This window comes from Plectropomus leopardus, chromosome 22, assembly GCF_008729295.1.
Source record: "Plectropomus leopardus isolate mb chromosome 22, YSFRI_Pleo_2.0, whole genome shotgun sequence".
Taxonomy (NCBI): Eukaryota; Metazoa; Chordata; class Actinopteri; order Perciformes; family Serranidae; genus Plectropomus; species Plectropomus leopardus.
This window is the reverse complement of record NC_056484.1, coordinates 17,678,858-17,702,459: the sequence shown is the minus strand read 5'-3', so window position 1 is coordinate 17,702,459 and position 23,602 is coordinate 17,678,858. Positions and strand designations below refer to the sequence as shown.

Here is a 23,602-nt window from a genome sequence, read left to right as displayed (position 1 = left end):
AAAACTGAAACCCTTTTGTGACCAAAGAAGCAAGGGTTTCTTTTCAAAAATGCAAAAAGCCGCTGGAAACAAGCATTAGCCGCTCATTAAAAAAAATAGTATCTTGCCCAACTGCAGTGACTCCCAAGCTTTGATAGTACACGTTTTGGGTATATCAGAGAAGCAGTTAAACTACAGTTGTAGATAAGAGAGAACACGAGAGGAAACACTGTACTTCTCAGTCTTTTGATTCCCACGGCTGAACACTTGCAGGTGACAGGATCCATTCCTGTACTGCAAATCATGTTTCATAGCTTCTGAGTTTGGTTTTGCATATCAAACCAATGAAAAATCATCCAATGATGCATTCCGTGTTGAAGCTCAGGAGCGAGACGAAGGAGGTCTATTTTTACATCCAGCCAAAACAAGGTTTGATGTGAGGGCCCACCAGAGAGGAGGGAAAAAAGTTAAGCTGATATGCTGTTCTCATCCAGAGTCTCTAGGATCCATGGATGTTGCTGGTTCATGTTGCTCAGATGGAGACAGTAAAGGATAATGCTCAGATATTTAGTAAAACATAACCTTCTATTGGTTGTGAAGGATTTTTAGCAGCAGTGTGTGGCCTCGAAGGATGGTTGCTGGTTCTACTACTTAGGTCCAGACTGAAATATCTCAAAATCTAAAAGGTGGATTGCCATTTGCAGATACAATCACAGTCCCTAAAGGATGAATCCTAATGACTTTGGTGCTCTCTGACTTTTCCCTTGCATCACCATTAGGCTTACATCTGGGCTATTTAATAAATTATCTTGATAACTATTGGATAACATGTGGTACACACATTTATATTCCCCTCAGGATGATTTCTTAGAACTTTTGCCATCCCTAAACTTTTCATAAAATTCAATCATCCGTCAAAATGAAAATGTGTCCAATACTTTGGACATTAATGACAATCCCATTAGTTGCAGCAGTACTTTGTGTTTAGCACACATTAGCAAGTGGTACCATGCAAAATTACTAAACGTACATCAGCATGTTAGCATTGCAATTACTTCCCTGTAAGCAAATTTTAAGAAAACTTTTGAAATGTCAGAACAAAAGAAATGCATCATCAACTGGATTGGACAGAGTAAACTAGGCTCCAGAAAGCGTTTTGTCACAATTTGGTGGTATAGACTACGCTTGAAATGAATCAGAGCTGAGCAAACACTGCCCTTAATTGGTTGGAAGGTTTGAAGTTCTGATTTATTCTTTTTTCCCATTTAAATTTATTAAGTTATTCACCTGAGTTATTCTGACTTTTTCACAGTGCTTGTACTGCTTTGTAGGTCCTTCGATATTGGCGTCTGCTTAAGTGTGAAATACAGAATGTACTTCACAAGTGTCCCATGTTTGTACATACACGAGTGTATATTCACACTTTTGTGTGAATATGAATGGGCTTTTATGGGTGGATTACATCCTAAAACGGAATTGTATAGACAGCGCAAAGTGACTAATCCCTTTCTAAGCTACAGTAAACGTGCCAATACTGTAAATGTGATGTCTAGGAAAAGCAAAGTAATTAGGTACACCATTTCTATTAGAAGGTCCTTTATTGGAGCTATTGAATTGTGAAATTCCTCCTTCTTATGGTTCAATGTACAGACGGATGTTTTTCTTATAAGACACAGCCTATTTTCATGGCTATATTTAGAGGCCTGTTTTTACTGGAAGTGAGGATATTACCCGCTGTTCGTGAGCTGAGGGAGGCATATGTCCCCACCCCCCCATCTGACCCACACTTCCTGGTGTGAATTAAATCAAAGCTGAGAAGTGCTGAGAAGAGGTGATAGGCAGTGGTCTCTTGAGATAAGCCACTGTCATTTTTGCTCCAACCCGCCAGCCTTGTGTAGTGTCACTTTTATACAAATAAACTGGTTGTAGTTGTAGTGGTTTGATGTCCAAAGGGTTGTCCTTCAATGAAACCTAACTGCCCTACTGTGGCTTTAAAACACATCACTGACCATGTCGTCTCACATCTCCTTTGTTATAGAACTTGTTTTTGCACCAAATGCAACAGAGTCTTAGCTGGTGCTAGAACAATAACAAATCTCTTCTCTTCTCTTCACCCTAGCCATTCTGATTTATGCGTCACAGATGTTGCATTTATATATATGGCCACGGGCCAAAGATAAAAGAGACCGGTGGTTGAGTGGAGGAAATGCTGAGCAATCTTCAGAGCCCATCTGGGCTAGTGGACCTGTCTGTTAAAATGCTGGACTCCATCTTCCCTCCATCATCTTCAGTCGTACTCCCAACTGTAACGCCCTGCAGGGAACATATGGGACCCCCTGATGAAACTCAGAGCAATCATGAAGAGTTGTACGGACACTGGGGATGGATAAGGGATAAGAGGACATAGAAGGGGAGATGAGGAGATGGAGGAAAGGAAAAATCGAGCCCTAAGCAGAATGCAGGGTGACTCAACCTGTCCTCAGTCCGCCATGATAATCCTTTCACAGTGTGGTCAGTGAACAGATATGCCACCTCTGATCCCTCGCCTTCCCTTTTTTCCATCCTCAGCCCCTCAGCTGCCACTTCATCATTCTCTGTCAGTCTGAGGCTTACTGTGTCACATGGTTTCACGTCACAGACGTTGAAAGGATGGTAAATTTGACGCCACAGTAGCAAAATAACCTGTAGACTGCCATGTAATTGGTCAAAAATGTTCTCTAATTAATGGTTAACTGTTGACATTCCTAGTTGGCAGTATAAGAGCATTTTATTGTACTTTAGAGGCACTGATAAAAAGCCTGTAATTACTCATTTTTTTCCCAAATATTTCATTTTTTAAATCAGTTCTCTCTCTGGAACCTGAGATTGTAAGTTAACATTTGTTTTATTTCAATGAGTGTCTACATAAGTAAGGCTATATGAATTAGAACAAAGTCCTACTCTCATTTTAAGTCACAGGGACTGCACAGCAGCACAGCATCCTTTCAGTGAGGTCACATTAAGCTGCAGGCAGTCAACAGCTCTGTCCGGTCTTATCTATCCCTTTCCTCTTTTCTTGTTTATCTTGCCATATCTATTCACCCCCATCACAAGCAAAATGGCAGCAAGAAGTTTGCTCACTGATGTAGATCACAGTCTAGTTTCCACTTTTTAAAAGAGCACATTGGCTCCAATCTCCTGTCCTCGCAGGGATGAATCCATTGGGTTTCTGTCTTACTTGGTTCCCTGGCTTATGATTTATTCATATGTGGAGTAGAACATTCCAACAATCCCCCACACCCCCACCCTGCACCCACAACCCCCCACATTTCCAATCCGAAATATCGAAGGAGTGGGGATAAAGCAGCGCAACATGAAAACACACTGTAAAATTAATCCAGCTCTGCTACTACACCTTTTAATTACATGCACTATTCCATGGCATTTACCTCACACACTGTATTGTTGTGTACAATGAGAGAAATAGAGCAGATAGCAAAAGGAGGTGACATGCGACCCATGATGCCCTGAGCACATGGTATGTCCTTAAACCTGCCAAGCCAGCAGTGAGCCTCGGGTTGCTTGCTTTTTCACGGTACACCCATTCATAATTCACCATGTAAACTACAAAGGTGGATGGGTAAGTGGACATGTGAACTAGTGATGAGACAGAGAAAAGAGAGGCACATTTGACACTTCAAAGCATTTTAATACCCCATTTGCAGCATGGGAAATGAATGCGCATTAGAACCAGTTTTCACCAAAAAAAAAAAAAAATCCTTTGTACTCAAACATAACAGCAGCTACACCTCGGCAGTGATGAGAGTTATGGGGAATGAAAGAAAAGGGTGTTGAGGGTGAGGTGGGGGGAGTCTATGGATTTATTAGATGGTGAAGACAGCCGGCTCATAAAAAATGTGTGACATTGGGTGAACATGCACTCACCCACATGCAACACAGGCATGCACAAACTCACTCCCACATGCACGTGCACACGCTGAGAGCAGTGTGTCGAACTCTTTCATTCTGGCTTTAGAGCTCCCTCCAGTTTTCTGCGTCCTCTCATGCAGTCTCATGTATTTTTCATGTACCAGTTGTCCCAGTAGAAGGCCAGTGTGTCCAAGACTTTTACAAGGTCATGTTCTACACTAATACCCTGATATAAGGGGTCGAACATCTAATATGAGTACTTGTCTCTTCATAGGGGGAAAAGCGTCCATAGGAAAGTTCATCTTTAATAAAAAAAAAATAAATAAAAAAATGACGAACTTCCTTTTTTGGTCATGCTAAGTTGGAAATTTACCTACTAGAATGACCATATTATGTTAAAATGGAGGATTTTGATGCTGAGGATTTTTTGACTATGTTGCAAACTACTGTAAATGTAGAATTATTTTATTTGAATAAATCAGTGTTTAAAAACTCAAGCTCTTTCTTTCTTTCTTACTTTCTTTCTTTCTTTCTTTCTTTCTTTCTTTCAGAATGAGAGGGAGAAGGAGAAGAACCTACTCTAAAGGCTGTAACGACGCTACAGATAATATTCATATCCACATTGACGTCACTGGTTTACACTACATGTCCCAGAATGCAATGCTCTCGCTGCGCTGGCGATGCTGATGCATTCAAGTACTCCTCCGGACTTCTATCCTCCGCTTTTGTAAATCTCAGTTGCCGCTTTTAAGCTCAGGTGGTTTGATATAAATAATAAAAAATTGGACTGGACATCTCGGTGAATCCTCTGTAGTTGGACTGATGACACAATTCTTTTTTCTGCAGTGCTGGGGCCAAAGAAGAGGTCGTCTTATGTAAGTTTTCATCAATTTATAAGTTGTTTTATATGAAATATTTTACTGTTTGGCGGCTTTGGCTATAAAATCATCTGTGGTGTGCACATCAAATGTGTTCTGTTAGTAAGCTAGGTCATATTATCTTGAAAGTTAAAAAATAGTGTTATGTTATAACTTGCAGAGACTAACTAGTCTGCTGGAAACTCATTAAAATGGGGAACTCATTAACAGGTTAGCATAATTAAATTGGGAGCTATGAGTTTTCTGCAGGTCCTGATGAACAGTTAAGATACCCCGAGAAAGAAAAATAGCTAGTGAGGGATTTTTGTTTAACTTACTAGCTCACTCATATTTTTTTCTATTTAAAACCATTAGCTGTAGCCTACGTTACTAGCCGTTTATGCTACTAGCGCTTTAGCTTTTGATTTCACTTAGTTGTAAGTATTTGTCTTTTTATTGTTTCAGGTGTTTTTATGACCTGAAATAACATGTCAGTAAGTTAACAAATAACCATGTCTCATAGGCTTGACAGTGTGTTCTGTCTTGCCATGCAACAATAAAGCTAACGTTAGCTTAAACGTGTGTCATTAGTGAGAATTGCAAACCGCTAAAGTCAAAATTTAGAAAAACTAATGATGCATAATGCCAATAATTAAAAATACAATATGTAGCATAGAAACCTGAATCATGTAATTGCTTTCGTGAGAGAACTAACGGATAAAGGTTAAATGAAGAGCAAGTGTATTTAAATACGTATATTTAAATGTCAGATACTGGTACAGCTTTGATGCTTTCAGCCCCTTAATGCCACGAATGTGGAAAAATAACACAATTTAAATGTCCTCAAAGTGCGCCGACCTCCTAATCGTCTGATTTCCCACAGCACCTGAAGGCAGCACGTCTCCGTACCACTACCACTACGAGCAGCAGCAGCAGCAGCAGCAGCGCTTTCTCCCCCTGTAACCTAAACAATGACTCCTACTACAGACCGGAGGAAAGCACACCAATAGAATGCGTTACACAGCACCAGAAACCTGCGTTTCGCTGCTATTCCGACCACTCACTTAAATGTGCCCACCGTAAACATGTGGATACCTACGGAACATGAAAAATACGGCGTCGGTAAGTTTATTGCCTTTATGTTTTTCTAACTGCTGTCCTCTGCGCTCAGTCTCAGTCAGTTGTAGGGCATGTGTGGACGGGGTTTGTAGAGGTGAACATCTACGGATGATGGTTGTTACATGAGTGATTGTTTCACGCTGAAAGGCAGCATCAGCTCAGTTTCAAACAGCCCGTGATGTGAGCTTGGATTTCATCTTACTGCCACATTGCAAAGCATAGTGTTGTCGCTATGACCCCCCCCGTGGTTTGCTAAATGAGCAGCCACATTTAGATTTTTGTCTTTCGTGATTTCCCCTTTGCATCATAATGATATATAATGAAATGGCTTAAAATAGTGTTTTATCTTGCTTCAGATGCTTTGTATATGCTCTTATTGTGCTGTATGTGTTTGAATGGGAAATCAGCTGCTACCAGTCAGTCGCGGTATGTCTGTGTATTTTGCGCAACCTCTGCCAATTCTTCGAAAGAAACACAAATGTGAGAGAAAAAGATTTCATTTATGTTGGTGCATGTGGGGTTGAGATTGCTGTGGATCTTGAGAGGTCCTGGAAATATGTGTTTCCCTCAGTGCATTGTTCCAGGCTGCTCTGGATCAAACACTGAAGTGAGACAAACAAGCGACAACAAGGCAACCGAAGCCAAATGTAGGAGAGAAAAAAAAAAATCCAACACAGACTTTGTCCTGTTGATGTGGTCGGAATTTCTTCTTTACCCTGAAAAAAAAAGGGTTCATTGAGATGCGGGCACTGAGAGGCGGCTTAAATGTCTCATAATTCTATTCCCCAGAGATATTGGTCTGCTCTGTGTGTGATGCTCTTGTCTCCTACATGATCCCACAGCCCCCGTGAAAACCAGCCAGTGATCATTTTGTAATCTTTGCAAGGATACCAGGGAAAAAGTGGCTGGTAAAAACCACTACAGCTGTCCTCTGATAAGAAATTTGCTTCTTATTGTGCTTCCTTTCTTGTCTGGTTGCATAATAAGGCACGATCCCAGGCTAAACGTTGCTTACTGTCCAAAAAAATGTGCTACCTTGCCACCACGACCTACGATCAGTGAAGCACAGTGAACCAGAAACTAGCCTTTGGCCTCTCTCTGTCACACTCTCCGGTCTGGTCACTTGACTGCTAAATTTTCCCCTGGTGTAGACTTGTTTCCGTTCCCTGTCCATGCCCATGTAAGCGCTAAAGACCTGATCTTAGTCAGTGTTTTATACTTAATCCTGTGCTGGGCAAAGTTCCCCAAGAGCCCTTAGCGCCCATGTTTTGATAGGGGGGAATAGATTTATTCCATTTAGCCTATTAAACCCATCCCCGCCTGTCAAAGTTCACTTGGCTGGATAAAAGGGAGACATTTATTTTGAAGATATTCGTTATTGTTACCAAACTGCAAGAAGGGGCCCTGTTAATTGGATTAAGTCTCTTTATCCCCATTTTTTCTCAATAACACTAATTTAATTGGCTGTGATTTTCTTTTAAAGACAGGTTTTGGCAACGTGCATGTCTTTGTGGCCTGGCCTTTTTTTTTTTTTTTTTTTTAGGAAGGAACTAGGGTGTTTTCCTGTTATGAAATTTAGGTTGCATACACAAACACACACATACAAAAAGAAGATTTTGGAGGCACTGATTAGATTCAGTTAGGATTTTAGCAACTTTAAGGTAGCAGCTTCATCAGGTTATGTGTTTTTTTCAGTCTGAAGTTCAGATAGGTTGATGTGCTTCTGGTCTTTGGTTTTGTTTGTACTGTGAGTTCTCTAGCAGTGTCAGGAGAGAGATTCAGTCATTCTGTTTAAGTGGATCAATGGAGACTCTAGCGAGACTATTGAGTGCTATAAGGGGTAAAATAAGGTCCACGTCATGCAAAAGAACTTGTTTGTATGACATCTTGCTTGATCACATCATCAGCCGGAAGCATTTGTAGCTGTTCCAAACTGCCAAACTTGAATTGGGGTGAGAAGCCATTATAGAGATGATCGGGGCGTTTAAATATGAGGATAGTGGTACATTTTTTCAGGCGGTCTTTCCTAACTTGGTTGTAAATGCAAAAAGTGTCAGATAGTTCAACCTCTGCACAGCTGGTCAATTACTGTGTGGACTGGATGTGAATTACATTTTTTTTTTCTTTTAGGCCAGCATATTTTTAATTCTCTGCAGTTGGAGTGCACAAATTTACTCTACGCTACAAATGCCGGAAGCCTGTTAAGGCACTGAGTGTGTAATAATAATAGAGAATCTCATCTATATTTTGGTCATTTTCACAAGGGAAACTTTTTGTCTATACTTCTGTTAAAAATGGTGTCAAGTCTTAATTATAGTGATAAAACATTAGTTCAACCAAAACTAACCCTTCTGTTTTCATTCTTTTTTTTAGTCATTCTGCAATACAGTGACGCCGCATTTTTTTCCGTGATGTATATCATACCGTGATTATCTTTTACTGTTTAACTTTATCCAAAGCTTTATCCAGAGCAAGTATTTTATCAAGTGCTGACATTTTTACCTTTACGAATAATTTGAATCATAACAAGACGCAACCAAAACATCCCATCTTGAAATTTACTTTGCCTCCAAACCGCTGTAATTCTTATACCTGGGTATTTTCAGAAGAGCACATGGCGTTTTCAGCTTTTGGACATACCGCCTTATAAAGTAACGCCAGCGATTGTCAGACCAATGAGAATTTGGTCAGAGCATATTTACCAACCAACTGACCAACCATCCAGAAGGTGTCAGCCCTCCAGCCTCTTGATCTCCTAATGAAACATACTGGTGCCTTAAATCTCAACACAAACTTTCCAAATAGCCCTGCATAAATATTTTAATATTCATGACATAATCCTATCACATGAAAGACTTGATATTTTTGCTTTGCCGTTGCTAAAATGTTTCAGGCATAGTCTGGTTATAGCATTGTTACATGTGACGAGGTAAAACATTTCATTAGCTGGTCTCCAAGTTCACTGATTTTGCAGGAGAAAAGGATAACCAAATGTTTATCCTTGTGGCAAAATAACCTTGCACCAGTAATGACCTTTGATCCCCACTTTGAATCTCACCTTAAATTATTCATGCCAGGAGGAACAGCTGTTGCTTTTCCACAGGTCACCACATCTTATAGCAAAAACTAAATGATACTGAGCTAAATCACACCTCAGCTGAATTTACATCATTGATCCACAGCTGCTTTGACTTTTACGCCCAGTGCTGCTGGGCCTTTCATGAATATCCATGCTGCAGAATTTCTGTGATATCTAAATATTGGTACAACTAAGTCCCTACCTCAGCCATTTTTAAATGTGATCTCCTCCAGGTGCTTTCAACGAACATTTTATCCCCTTTTGACAGGGGGGGGCTGGCTAACTAAAAGGGCTTGGAAATCCTTGGATCCTTGCGGGAACATTTGATCTCGAGCCAAATCGAGATGAGATCAGAACGGTCTCGCTGTGTAATTGGAAGGTTGCGGCGTTTGATGTCGATTCGCCTTACGAGCCAAGCGGGGCTCGGGGAGGACGGGGGCCACTGCCATTGATGAAATATGAATGGACTCTCGGCGAGTTGATGTTAAGGCACCCATTAGCCCACCAGTGGAGTGATTACTGGTTTTTAACCTGAAGCAAGAGGCTGGAAGATTGATGACATGATGTTAATATCTGATTCCTAAATGGACTTGGGATATGGAGACGTTATTAAGCCAGGAGGGAGATATCAAAGTCGTGTTTTTGAACAAAAGGAAGGGCTAGGTTGCGAGTAAAAAAGATGACATCAGGTAAGAGAGGGTAAAATGAGGCATGAAGTGAGATGGATGACGGATAAACTCAAGACTGTCTTTCAAATGTTGCTTTGGTGCATAATCCAGGGACACTCACCTTGCTTTACTCGGGGGCCACAGGAGGCCAGGGGCCAGTTGCAGCATCCCCATGCATGTTTCTCGGGTTTTAGGACATTTCTAGGATTTCAAGATATTTGTTGGCTTTCAGCACATTTCTAGGATTTTAGGGCGTTTCTAGAGTTTAGGACATTTCTAGGTTTTTAGGACCCTTCTCTGATTTTAGGATGTTTTTAGGACTTTAGGATATTTCTAGGATTTTAGGATGTTTCTAGGACTTCAGGACATTTGTAGGATTTTGGGATGTTTCTAGGATTTCAGGACATTTGTAGGATTTTAGGGAAATTGTAGGACTTCAGGATATTTCTGGGATTTCAGGATGTTTCTAGGACTTTAGGAAATTTCTAGGATTATAAGATGTTTCTAGACTTTCAGGTTTGTATGATTTTAGGGCAATTTTAAGATTTCCGGGTTATTCTAGGATTTTGGGATGTTTGTAAGATATTAGGACATTAAGATTTCGGGATGCATCCATGATTTAAGGACATTTCTCAGATTTTAGGACATTTGTAGGATTTTAGGACATTACCTTGACATTTCTAGGATTTCAGGACATTAGGGGTTTAGCTGGGACCGCTGTCGGGTATGGGGGACCTCCACTGGCACTTCTTTTGATAAACAAGCTCTATTTTAATGCTGTTTTATGCACTCTGACCCCTCATGTTTACTAGAAGTATAGAAACAGTGTGATTCTCTTTATTTTTATTGTGAATAAGAAAATGCTATGGGGGGGGCGCACTCTATATTGAGTATCACTGGCATAATCTGTCACAAATGTCACTGAAGACAAACACACTCTGACTTGATCACTGATTACAAAACATACTCAGAGCTGTATTACGTCATGTTTAGAGTTAAAGCTGCAGACAGAGAGTGAGGCCTTTCTCCTCATTAAAGCCCTCTGATACAACCAATCAAGCATGTCATTGCTCATCATAATTTGGACACATAATTAAACCGTTTTAACGAGCTGGTTTGCATCCGTGTGCGTGCATGTTGCATTCTTGATTTATTGTACAACCCTGTTCCATTCTTTGGGTGCTGTGCAAAAAAAGCAGCATCAGATAGAGACAGACTGGAAAAGCGGCCTGATTGAGTGTTTCTGCTCGAGGCCTGGCTGCGATGGAGGGCCAGTGTCGAAGGGTTTCTTGCTCTCCCATGGCTGACATCGCTGGTTCCTCCCTTGGGGGGGATGTCGCTGTAGTTGATGGGGGGTTGAGGGTGCTGGCGCGTGTCAGGGGTGGACTCATTGTCGGGGCGTCCGCCCTGCCCTGTTACCCCCAAATTCAACCCCCCTTCCTTCCTCCGCCCACTCCACAGGGGATTAGCAGGTTGTTTTGGAGGAGGACCCCGAGGCCCATTCCACCATTATACCCATGATTCCCTAATGCAGCAAGCCCCAGGGCGATGTATGTGAGAGGGTGGGGGGAGGAGGCGTGGTGAGGTGAAGCCTACCAGCTTGTAATTGCTTCCTCGCCCACTGCCTCGTCTCCATCTGCAGAGATAGCACCCCGTCTCCTCCACATTTGCACTCACACTCACCCAATGCAATAATTCAACATGGAGACTGGAGGAGGCTCCCTTGTGAATTGAACAGATGCAGAAAAAAATAGAGAGCAAGAGTTAACTAGCCAGCCCCCACGACTACACACAAGCTGTTCCCTGGTGTGTGCATCATGTAAGGGTTAAATAAATCTACATGGACATGTGACATATGATGGGGCTCAGTGAGTGTTTTATTCATTGCTGATTCACCCTGACAATAATAGCCATTGTAGCACAAACACAACCTGAGACGTGAGGACAGAGTTGGAGAAATGCCACCACTGGTTCATTTGTGTTATTCAATTAAATCATGCTCTATTTGTTACGGAGCCCTCAATTATGAAGGAAAACACCGAAACGGCACAAACATTGTCTGTTTGTTCTGATTAAGCACAGCTACACACAAGAAAAAGACACAGTTGTGTCATCCTAGTTATATTTTGTGGAAATGGAAATATTATACCTCTTTTCTTTTTGCCTCCTTCCAGCTTTTTGTCACAACACACTCTGGGGATACCCTTGTGAATCCCATTGGAGCTGGTGACACAAACAAACCAATATGCTGTAATCGTCTGTCCACATACACAGTAATGTTGAGACAGGCAGCTGGGGGGGTTGTGCATTTCCACTCCAGTGGCTGTCTAGCGTGCTTGCTGTAGGGAGATGATGCTTCTGCTTCTGAGATGGCTGAGTGATTTCCAGTTTGCCAGAATGCTGATAATGGCCATTATTTCATATTGGCATGACATGAATTATTGGTTTCAAATCCTTGTCCATCTGGCAATGGCTTACATCTTTCTGGCTCACTTGTGCGCTGGTTTTAGATCAGAAAATGAAGCGATTGCAAAGTGAGTTGTCTTGCCTCTGCGTCGGCGATAGCCTTGGCTGGATATCACAAGAATGCCTTGAGGGAATATTTTCAAATTTTATACAAACATCCAGTTGAACTTAATAATGAACTGATTAGATTTTGGTGGTCATAGGTCAAAGGTGAAGGTCAGGGTGACTTTGTCTGTCTCATTCTTGCAAACAAAATGTCTCAAAAACACCTTGAGGGAATTTCTATAAATTAGGCACAACCATCCACTTAGACTTTAAAGTGAACTGATTAATATTAGTTGGTCAAAGGTAAAAGGTCACTTTGACCTTTCATCCGTCTCATTCTCATGAACACAATATCCCAAGAAGGCCTTGAGGAAGTTTTCTCCAATTTGGTGCAAACATCCACTTGAACTCAAGAATGAACTGATAAGGTTTTGGTGGTGAAAGGTCAAGGTCACTGTGACTTTACAAAACATGTTTTTGGCCATAACTCAACAATTCATATAGTAATTGAGACAAAATTTCACACAGCTTCCTGATCGGATTAAATGATTAAGTGACATTTTATATCCAAAAGGTCAAAGGTCACCTTCACCGTGACATCATAATGTTCTGCAAAAAAGCTTTTTTAGTTGTTATTCAGCATCACATCTCAGGAACAGAAAGGGAGACATTTGGTTTGATACTACTGATACTTTGATATTGGTGACACTAATATAGAGTCACCAACTTGAACTCTTGTGTGCTACTGGAGGGAATTTGTGTGTAAAGCATCCATATTTTCACGGACATGGATTTAAACCGTAACTGTAACTGACATTTTCTATCCTTTCAAGATAAAATTTGTGTGTTTTGTTAATTACATCTTTCAGCCATTTTGGCTTGCGTCACTGTTATGAAATACTCTGTGCCTGTAGTAAGCCTGTTGTGGTTCCCCTTCCTCGATATCAATCTGTGATCCCTGTGTGAGAGAGGTTAATGGGATATGTCCCATTAGGAATTCAGCAGCTTAACTGATCAGTAGTGCTCCTGTAGTGGAAGAGTGTGTGTGTGTGTGTGTGTGTGTGTGTGTGTGTGTGTGTGTGTGTGTGTGTGCATGTGTGTGTGTGCATGTGTGTGTGTATTTCTGTCATCTGTGTGGGCTGGGGAAAAAATGACTGACATTCTATTTTCATAAACGAAGGGCGTCTGCCGATGACAATCACTGTGATTGGCGGGTGAGAAGAGCTGTTTATGCGTCAAGAGACACTTGTTTTTTTGTGCTCATTTACGGCGGAAAAAAGATTGCCTGTGCTGGTCCGGCATCAGTTATGTGTGTACTGTGGCTGTAATCCTGGCTTGCATGTATTGACTTTAAAGGAAGTGTAAATTGATTCGTGTGAGCGTTTATGTGGGTGACCCGGTGCATCATATTACCTCAAGGCTACCATTTTCCCATAAACTGCACTTTAATAATAACTACTTCTGCTCAGCCTCAAGTTACTAAAACCAGTGTGCTTAATTTATTATTAACATGTTAATAAAAAGGAGTAGTTCTGGTCTGTTCAGGATAAATCTTATATCTTTAATGTATTATTGATGGCTAATAAAGTGTCAAGGCTTGCTTTAAGGACATCTGCATAATTTAGGAACGTTAAGAGCTAATGGTGGTGGTTGTCTCTGTCTTCAATTACCCCGTTAATTCTTGAATATAGAATTGGCCTCTAACACGCTCATTCACAGTCACAGTGGGGGATGTGTAACCAGTGGAGACTCATACAGATCGCTTTGGTGCAGCCCTTTGTTTTGCTCTGCAGTGTAATCTATTTCTCTGTGGGATGATTGACCCTCATCAGGCCAAATCTGCATTAGGGCGGCTTTGCCTCAGACGACAGTTTCTCTTAGTTCTACTCTTTGTGGGTTTATGATTTCACCCTCATTAAGACAAACTGTATGTGCCTGCGCAGAGAAATGATCACATCTGTGCTACTTTTCTTGCCTTTTTTTTGCCTCCTGATGATTGGCAAACAGCAAGCTGATTTCTGTGCTGACCAACAATATCTAATAAGTTGTTGTTGCACACTGCGGACATTACCGTCTGCACTCATCTCAGTCTTAATGTCAGTATCAGCATATACTGGCTGATCACATGTATAGGTGCTGTCTTAAATACATATATTATTGATATTTTCCATTGGTCTTATACGGACCATCAACAATATCAATATTTAGAGTTCAAACATCAGGTATTGATATGTCATCTGATTTTAATCAACACTTTGTTCAATAGGGCTGCAACTAATGGTTATCTTTATTGACAATTAATCTGTCTGTATTTTCCCAATTATCTGATGAGTCGTTTGGTCTATAAAATGGTGAAAAATGTTGATCAGTCTTTTCCAAAGCTGAAGTCGATGTCCGCAAATGTTTTGTTTTGTCTACAACCCAAAAATATTCAGTTTAGTGTCTTAGAGGAGTACAGAAACCAGAAAATACTGACATTTTAGAAACAGAGAATGTGGACTTTTCTTTAAAAAAAAAAGAACTAAAGCGATTAATTGAGTGTCAAAGTAGCTGGCAGTTAATTAGATGACAACTAATGGATTCATTGTTTCAGCTTTTATGTTCAAGAAAATTCTTGTTTTTAAACAATTTTTACCAACATATATATGTACTGCGAGGGACATACACTTTAAACTACATTTGACAGAGCTCTTTTGTTAATGTCATGGGATCATGGATCTGATTGTGGAGTAATGTCTCTTAACAACTGGAGAAAAAAATGCTGAAATTCTTCAAATCAAATTGCTATCAAGACTTCTGCTCTGAGATTATTAGCAAACCATATAATATTGATACCAGTGTTAAAAATGCCCAAACCATTCCTAACCCTATGTTTGAAAGGTTATCCTTTAAAATTCATACATGAGCATGGGCCTGGGTATTTTTTTCAATTAGGAAGATATCAGTTCCAATACCAGTACCCTTAAATCGACATCAATACCAACAAAGTACTTCATTTTATACCCTATTTCCCTTTTTCATCTGATACCCACCATGTGAATAGAAGCATGCAGTTGCGTAAAATGCCACCACTACTCGTTTGGTGGCATCTCAGCACGATGAACTGCCAATTCTGTCAAATTCACTGTGCACAGCCTCTGAGACTGTATAGGTTGTAGCTCTTGCATTGATTGGGTGTGAGCAAAACCATGCAAATAGTCATTTAAAAAAAAAAAGTGGTTACAAAAAGAATCAAATACAGGTGTTGTTTGACTTCACACACTTTACACTTTATTTCGGTTGATAACTTGAAGGTATTGAGCGTGAATACCCAGTCCTAATTCGTATTTTCTTAAAGCTCTGATGCTCAATCTATACTAACAGGCACAAACAACATAATTTAAACCATGTATCCACTTTGAGTGTTTCCTAAACGATCAGATTTAAGTTGTATAAATCTCCAGATTAGTGTGGGTGTAATGCCACAGCCAAAGGACTAAAGCATTTGTAGACATGACCTAAATTCCTCTTAGTGCCAAGATACTCATAACAAAATTGACTCTTAAAAAATTGAGCTGAACTCTGGTCAGTTCCTCTGAAAAGCATCACAGTCCAGCTGAGGTCATTGAGGACACCGTCAGGAATTTATCAGCGGGACGACGGTCAGGAATAATGTCAGCGAGAGAGACTGAGACAGAGGAAGAGGGTGAAAGGTCTTCAGACAGAAAGCTTGTAGGCGCCATAGCTCGACCTTGACTGGCCGTTCAGTCACAGCACTAGCCACACCTTACTGGCCACCTCATCTGTTCCCCCTCTCCTCTATTTTTGTCTTGTCAGACCTCAATTAAATGGAAATGCTGTTGTATTTCTGTGGAATTCAATTGGTTTCTTTTGCTTCCTTTTTCCCCTCTTTCTATTATTGTCTCCCCCTTCACTCTCCAGCGTATTCGTGCAGTGTGAACTGTTTCCACAGGCAGCAGGTCACACTGTAATGACCCTTATCTCACTTTCTGCCTCTTTTTTTCATCTATCCCTCACTCATTCTTTTTCTGTCTTTTTTTTTTTTTACTATTCCTTTCTTTCGGTAGCCTGCTTCCCTCTCTATCTGTGCTGCAGTCTGTTCCACCTTTATCTCTCTTCCACATGTGTCTCCTTTTTTCCCCTTCCCTCCTCTGGATCCACACTCACCTGTCCTAGATATCCCCAGATGCTGTGTGTGTTTGCCTCTTGTGCATCAAAGATTGTGTATTCAAGGATAGGTGCACATTTGCGGCTGTGGGTTATCTGATGATACGTTCATGTGCACCTCTGTTTGTTGTTTTTTCTGGATGTGTGTTTGCAGCAGCCTCAGTGGCCTGGAAGTCTGAAGATGATGAAGCACTACAGACGCCCCACAGGCTCTGAAGTAGCGCTGTGTACAGCAGATGTTATACATCTTTTTGTTGTGCTACATACTTCGCTTGCCATCAAATCCTATTGAACCGTGTTTCCTTTTGATGGAAGCATATCATTGGAAAATGAGATTTGGAAACACTGAACGCTTTCGTGTTGAAGTGGTTGCCAGTGCAAAATGTATCACAAAGTTGTCGTTTTACATTAAGATGCTATAGTGGACAAAATGCATGCATTTTAGACCCAGGATGCTCACTGTATTGAATATATCAAAAAGGACACTTAGCAGCAGCTAGGAATTTCAATTGACCGTTTGCTAAATCCCATCCCACAACAGTCATTTTCCCACAGGCATAGATTTAAGGGGTGTATGGGAGGGGCACAGGGGACACATTCCCCTCAATATTTAGAGCATGGGCTTTTGTCCTTCCTAATAAAAACATGAATATAGCCGAGGACTGTTATTAAGTCAAATTAAAGACACCTCTGCCATAAACTGTTGCAGAAAAGACACAAATTGGCTAATTAATTAATTGAATTTAAGTGTCTGATGCTAAAGATGTCTTAGAGGAAAATCCCAAACCCCTAGTTTCATGTGTCCCCCCAACGCCCTTAGATTAACTAGTCATAGCATAGCAACTATGGTGAGTTTGGAGTCTGTTTTCTTTTTTATTGCCTTTCCAAAACCAAAAGCAAAAGTAGAATGAATGGATGTTGGCTGTTACCATGTCTGGCTAATGTAGTGTTATTTCCAAGACCAAAGCCAAGACTTCAATATGATCATTAGCCAACAGTACAGGATTTTATGGACTGAAAGAGTTGGCTATGTAAACAGATGTGTCCTTTTTTTAAACTGTATTGGAGAAAGTTCAAACAACAGCAACCCTAGCCAGACTTGTTACCAGAAATAGGGTTAGGCTACGTCTGCCAGATTAATCGGTTCTCCTTTATCCTCAGAGCCCTTTCTATCGTAAAAGTGAAGTGGTTTTTTTTGTATTTATATTCATAAATCAGACTTTTGTTTTTTGCCCAGTATGTTTATTTGCGAAGCTTCTAAACAGGGAGATGCTTGAACACTATGAAGCCGTTTGCTATTAGACAAAAAAAAAACCAAAAAAAAAAACAACGCACTAACACTCACTGACATCTGTCTTTTGTATTTAATTGGAAAGGCTATGACTCGAATTCCCTCTCTGGGACAAATTCATCTGCAGGGGGTGTTTAAAGGGTACAGCTCTGATCAACTTTGATCGGCAGTGATGGGAATAATTTTTGCCCCTTTACCAGTGTGATGGGGTAGCGGACCACTGCCAAATACTGTCTATCTCCATCCAAGCAGCTCTCAACAATTGTTCAAAATGTAGTCAGCTTCGAGTTTTACGGTAACACTGAATAAGTGAGAGATGTTAAAAAGAAGTAACCACTGTAACTTTTTCACTGGCCCCATGCTGCTTTTTACTGATTACTAACCCATTTTCCGGCCCGTGATGTTGAATGTGACACACCAGAAAAAAAAAAACCAGACAGACATAGTCGTCTACTGCAGAGCAGTGTACACGGCTCTGGTCCACTGGCAATGGAAAAGCAGCCAGTCCCCTGTTTTTAATGCTTTTTACATCATTAAACAAACAAACAAAAAAATGTATACACATGCTAATTTTGGTTTTGGAAAAACGGTGTAACAGTCTGAGTTTACATTGGCCTTACTAGAGCTAGCCTCACTCTTATAGCACAATCATGCACTATAGCCACCAATGGTAGGCTATATTTAAGACCCCCTTTCATTGTTCGTGAGACTGCGTCTTCAACCACCTCATGGACTTTGTGTTTATTACTGTAGCTAGATCACTATAGCTGATTAAGCAGTCATTTCAGACAGAAAAACAATGCTCACTGACTAGAGATGAGAAGCCTGCTTTCTCATACCTTTGAATAAAACCAGAGAGCCAATATTTAAAAAATACCGGAAAATTTAGAGAGTAAAACCTGCTGCTGTTGTCAGTGTAGACTGCATTATATGCTGCTAAATAGAAAGCTTGACAGGGGTAGCGAAGGTAACTAAGGGGGATAGGGCTAAGCGAATGGTCAGTTGATGTAGAAAAATCATTCTACTTTACAATTTTTATTATCTGTCTGTCATTAGTCGACTGCTTTGAGGTATATGCAGGAAGACAGATGGTATGTTCACGTTTCTCTGGGTTTGGTTTGTTTCCTGTTGTGTCTGTTCCATTTATGGCCTTGGTACCTGTTTTATCAGTGTTTTCGCAATGGAGGAGGCAGCTGTTTTCATGCTGGCTACAGTGCAGAAATGACATTATAAAGTTCTTCATCCTTCATTTATGCTCTAATGTTGATTACTTGTGTCTCTAAAAAATGAGCTGGTGTGTATTTTGTAGTCTTCTCTTGTCTCTCTATCTATTCATCTGTCTTGTCTTTGTTGCCCCTACTCACATTTTCTGTACGCATATTTGAATCATAGCAGGTTTTTAGTCATAATCAGTTTAGAATCGACCATGAAAATCTCTGCAGCGCACAGAAATGCTTGCACGCATAACCACAGGTACGCCATATTAGTGTTACGTAGTAGTGTATATTGACTGTGGGCACAAGAGCTGTGGCTGTGACATTGATCGGTTTAGATCCTTTTCTCGCTCCTCTGAGACTGAACTGTTTTCCTGTCTCTATCACTCTCTCTGTCTCTGCAAAGTTCACATTGGAAGGATTAGCTGCCGCCTGGCTGATTTCTGGGCAGTGGCTTCTCCGACCTTGGCTGCTATTATCTGTCTTATTACCTGCACAATGTGTGTGTCTGTGTGTGTGCATCTCTCCTGTGGTTGAATAGGTGTATACGGATGTTACATCTGATCTTTGCCCCCTTTGAGGTGCATGCATGTATGCGCGAGCGGTCTGTTTCCCTCCCTCGCTGTGCCGTTGAGATGATGGCCTGGCTCTCCTCTGCACGTCAACCTGCTGCATGCGAGGTCCTGGCTCACCGCCCGTCCTCCTCACCTCGCCTCTGTCAGCTCCCCTCACTTCCTCTCTCCGCCCGCACACAGAAAAGCCAGTTTCATGTCAGGTTGACTTTCAAAAGGCCTTTTCATTGCAACCCGCTGCCGCTCGCTTTCGCTACAGCTTCTTTTTTTTCGGCCAATTTGAGAGTGAAGTGTTGAGGCCAATTGCAATTGATTTTTGGCACGCAAGACTGCTCAGCTGATTGAAATAGCTCTATTGAAGGAGAAGGTATAGGATGTATAGTATTCTGCATTTGGGCTTTTCTTCATTTAGATTTATGGGCCAAAAGAACAGATGGCTTACAACTTTGAAATAAGATTAACTCCAATCTCTGTGACAAAATATGATTACTTTGAAACTGACTGTTCTCCTCAGCTGAACAATTCTTATAAATTCCTATATTAATTGTGTGGGTGTTGTAGAGTGTTTTTGCCTCAGAGAGTCTGTTTAATTCATCAGGTTGACTAAATCTCCGACTGCGACCCAGTTCACTTTTTACATCTCCTCTTTTCAACCCAGCTCCTCTTCAGGGACTGTTCCCATTTGGAATGTTTATCCAGTTAAGAGGAAAGCCTTCAAACCACACAGAGACAGAAACAGATTTTTTGTTAAATACTTGTTTTGAATTAATAAGCCCCCCCAAACATCTGAGCCGCTGGATTATTTGAAGATTTGTTTGTCTGAGGGGAGAAGACCAAGCGTCTTCCCGCTTCCCGCCTCTCATCATTGATTGAATGGGGCCTATTCAGCCTTTATAGTAACACCAAAGGTTGGCATCGCAGAACATTGTAGGGTTGATTTGTTTTGTTTCTGCTTCTTTTTCTGGAAGTTGCACAGAAGACTTCTTCTCTTCATTCAGTAGGCTGGGTTTAACTTTGCCATTTGATAGAAAACTCCAAATAGAAGGAGTACATGGCATATGTTTTCATGTTGTTAAAGCTTGAAAGCTTTAGCATGAAATTTTTGGAAGTTTGTGCATTCACTTTCTTGCCATAAGTTACATAGAAGAGAGAAGATTGATACCACTCTCATGGCTGTACACTATGTAGCGGCAGCCAGCATTAGCTTAGCATAAAGACTGAAAGCATGGGAGACAGCTAGTATGGTCTGTCCAGCACCTCTAAAGCTCAAGAATTAACATTTTAACTGTCATAGACTGTCTAAAATACTGGGCCATGCTATCACCCATTGGTTTGTGGACTCCTATTGTGAAGCCTCAATTTAAGCATTTTGGCTGTAGCCATCTTGTTTCCTGGAGCCAGAAGTTAGAATATTTGGATGAGAGGATGGGGATAATCCTAACGCTTGCTGCTAGCTTAGTTAGCACGGTGCATTTGCAGCTCTGTTTAACTGGGGTAACGCTAATGCTAATGTTGGCCAGCAAAAATCAGGCTTAAAACCATTAAAACAAAATGTTATGTACTTTTTATATCTGACTCCTTAGAGGGTCTTTTATTACAACCAGTTGCTGAACAATATATTTTATATTTTGATAGTTGCCATATCTATTTATTAAACTTTTTAAGGCAAACAAAATGTTATAACTAACTTTAATAAACTAAAAACACTCTAAAGTAGCCAAAGCAACAGGTATGGCCAACATCATTGTTATGGTGGTGAGCAACTTGACAAGGGATGGCACCTACCTGTCACACAAAGCAGCCACGCTCCTAATTATGCATGTTAAACCTCAACCAAATTTAAACAGGTTATTTGTATGGAAATTCACCCCCCGTAAAGTTGCCATGAATGTTTAAATTAGCTATGCAGACCAAAAAAATATTTTTTGTACCAGGCTGTAAACTTGTTTATTTCTGCTGTAAAGTTGAGCATTTCAAAACAAGGGTTTATGGGGATTGACTTGTTCTTGAAGCCAGCCTCAAGTGGCCATTCAAAGAACTGCACTACTTTCAGGTTGGCTTCATTTTTCAGCCGCCGAGGATGCCGTTTAATCTGTATTAAAAATGGATGAAACAAATTCTAATTGACAAATATGAGAGTATCAATATGTCAATTTACTCTCAAGCAAGACAGTGAATAAGCATATTTTCCAAAATCTTTAATGTGAACCAAAAATCATGTGATATTCAAAAAATATGTACTTTATTGCGTCATGACAACACAGTATTTATCCAGGCAACAGGGCCACTCCAAGCACTGGTATCAGTTTCTTGTCCTCCTGCCACGCGAAACCAAAAAAAGGCAACATCAAACCAGTGTGGGATTGACTTGAAGTGGCCCTGTTTGCCACAAGCCTAACCTCTCTCCAAGCATCCACCTGGTGTCTTTATTTTCCCCTTTCCACTACTTGCACCCTCAGGGGAGGGAGTCTGAAGAACTAAAAGCGGAAAGTGGCGCTGCTAAAAGCGGTTGAAATGGATCCCCTTTGTGTGGGGGCGAGAGGGGAAATGCGAAGGAAACCCCCCCCCACTGTGAAAGCCTTTGTGTGGGGAGTAAAAGCACTCGGTCTGGGCGATGGCGGCGGATGGACACCTCAGGCAGTTGCTTTAGTCAGCCGAGGAGATGACAGAAAAGAAGAGTCATTGTTTGTGTATATTTGCCGGCTACGTACACAACATTTATGCACAAAACGTGATCTGATTGCAGCTTCCCTCCCAGCGGATGGTTGACATACCTTTTGAGGCCCCTGGCTATTCTTGCTAACAAGCAATTTGTGCTGAGAGCTGGCCTCAGATAAAATATACAGACGCTGGCATGGAAATAGTGCAGAAGCTTTGATGATGGTGAAAACAGTGCCCGGTTGTTGAAAAGATTCTTTTTGAAGGCAGATGGTTTTGTTGGTCAAGCGATAACATATATTGTGGTGGTTTCTATTTCAAACTCAAGGGCATTTAAAATTTAAAAACAGCATCACAACCTAACCAGAGGTATTTTCTCTGAGAATAATCTCTTCTGTTAATGGATCAATAATGGAAATCTCTTTTTGGATCATGTATCCCCCCTACCTATTTATCTACAGCCTAATGACCTGTCAGCGCTTCCATTTTGACCTTGATGGTCATTACAAAGCCCAGTATCATATTTCAGTCTTTGAGCACTTTTTGAAGAAAGATGCTTTCATGTTGTTTCAATAGTTAAACTTGAAAGAGCCGCAAGATAGATAGCTTAACCACAGTGATTTATGTCTGTTGTCTCCAACCCGTCCTCTCGGCTTTGTTTACGCAGCACCTCTAGAGCCCGCCGATACTCAGCTACAGCAGTGAAACGAGGCGTATTTGTTTTCCATCACCCTCAAAAATAAACTTAATTGGAGTAGTGAAAAGCAAAACACATTCTTCACAGCCAGGATACATGTGAGCGGCTCGCACGCCACAGCAGATGCCCGAGCCGAAGCAGAACCATGCATTGTCTTCCTTCCTGTGTCTCTCTCTCTGTTCGCTCAGATCGACCAGCTCGGGCCTTCTGCTGTGCCGTGCTGACATAATGAGTATGGGGATGCTAAAAATACTGATGCACAAATGGAGCATGCTGCACCGCACACGTTTATGACATATGTTTTAGCACGGTCACTGATGCTGCGGTTGTTTCACCGAAGCAGAAGAGGAAGAACTTCTTGGCTGGTGATCAAAAGTGCAGCTCTTTCCTTTTTGAGCCACTCTTTTGATCAGTTGAAGGTAACTTGAACGACATGCATTTATTATTTCTAGTTTGTTCAAAATTAACTTAAGATGCAGCTTTTTTACATTAAAATATCTACAGGTACAAAGATGCACCCAGTTTGACATCTCGTAACATTCTGCGGCTGTATCTCCCCCAGCAGGAATTGAGTTCAAAGGTTAGTGTGGTAATGGTAGTGATTGAATGGGCGCTTGGAACCAGGCCATTGATTTGTAGGGGAATGTTTCCAGGCATCATCAGTGGTGATGCGTCACCCGTAAGCTCCCCCCGGACCCTCATCTGGACTGCAGCCATAATCCTCTTTGCACAGGCTGTCCTAATGCACTAGTAACCTACCATCACCACCACCTAGGAATTTAGACTGGGTGACTGTGGTTGGCTGTGACTGTGCTTGTTTGGCATATAGCTGTGAAAATGGACATACTTGTACACTAATATGCAGGCACAAGAGTGTGTAT

At 41.1% G+C, this 23,602-nt stretch overlaps 1 protein-coding gene across 4 annotated transcripts in view; it reads left to right on the top strand.

Moving 5' to 3' along the window:
• Positions 1 to 4,701: 4,701 nt before the first annotated feature.
• Positions 4,702 to 23,602, top strand: part of dock4b (dedicator of cytokinesis 4b) — a 166,579-nt gene continuing 147,678 nt past the window's right edge. For 2 of the 4 annotated variants that reach the window (XM_042511802.1, XM_042511799.1), the window contains exons 1-2: positions 4,703 to 4,763; positions 5,629 to 5,867. In XM_042511802.1, the coding sequence (XP_042367736.1) occupies positions 5,831 to 5,867 (37 nt within the window). In that variant the 5' untranslated portion in view covers positions 4,703 to 4,763; positions 5,629 to 5,830. Of the gene's footprint in view, positions 4,764 to 5,628; positions 5,868 to 23,602 lie in introns of all 4 variants that reach the window. The other 2 variants (XM_042511801.1, XM_042511800.1) reach the window with 2 other exon arrangements.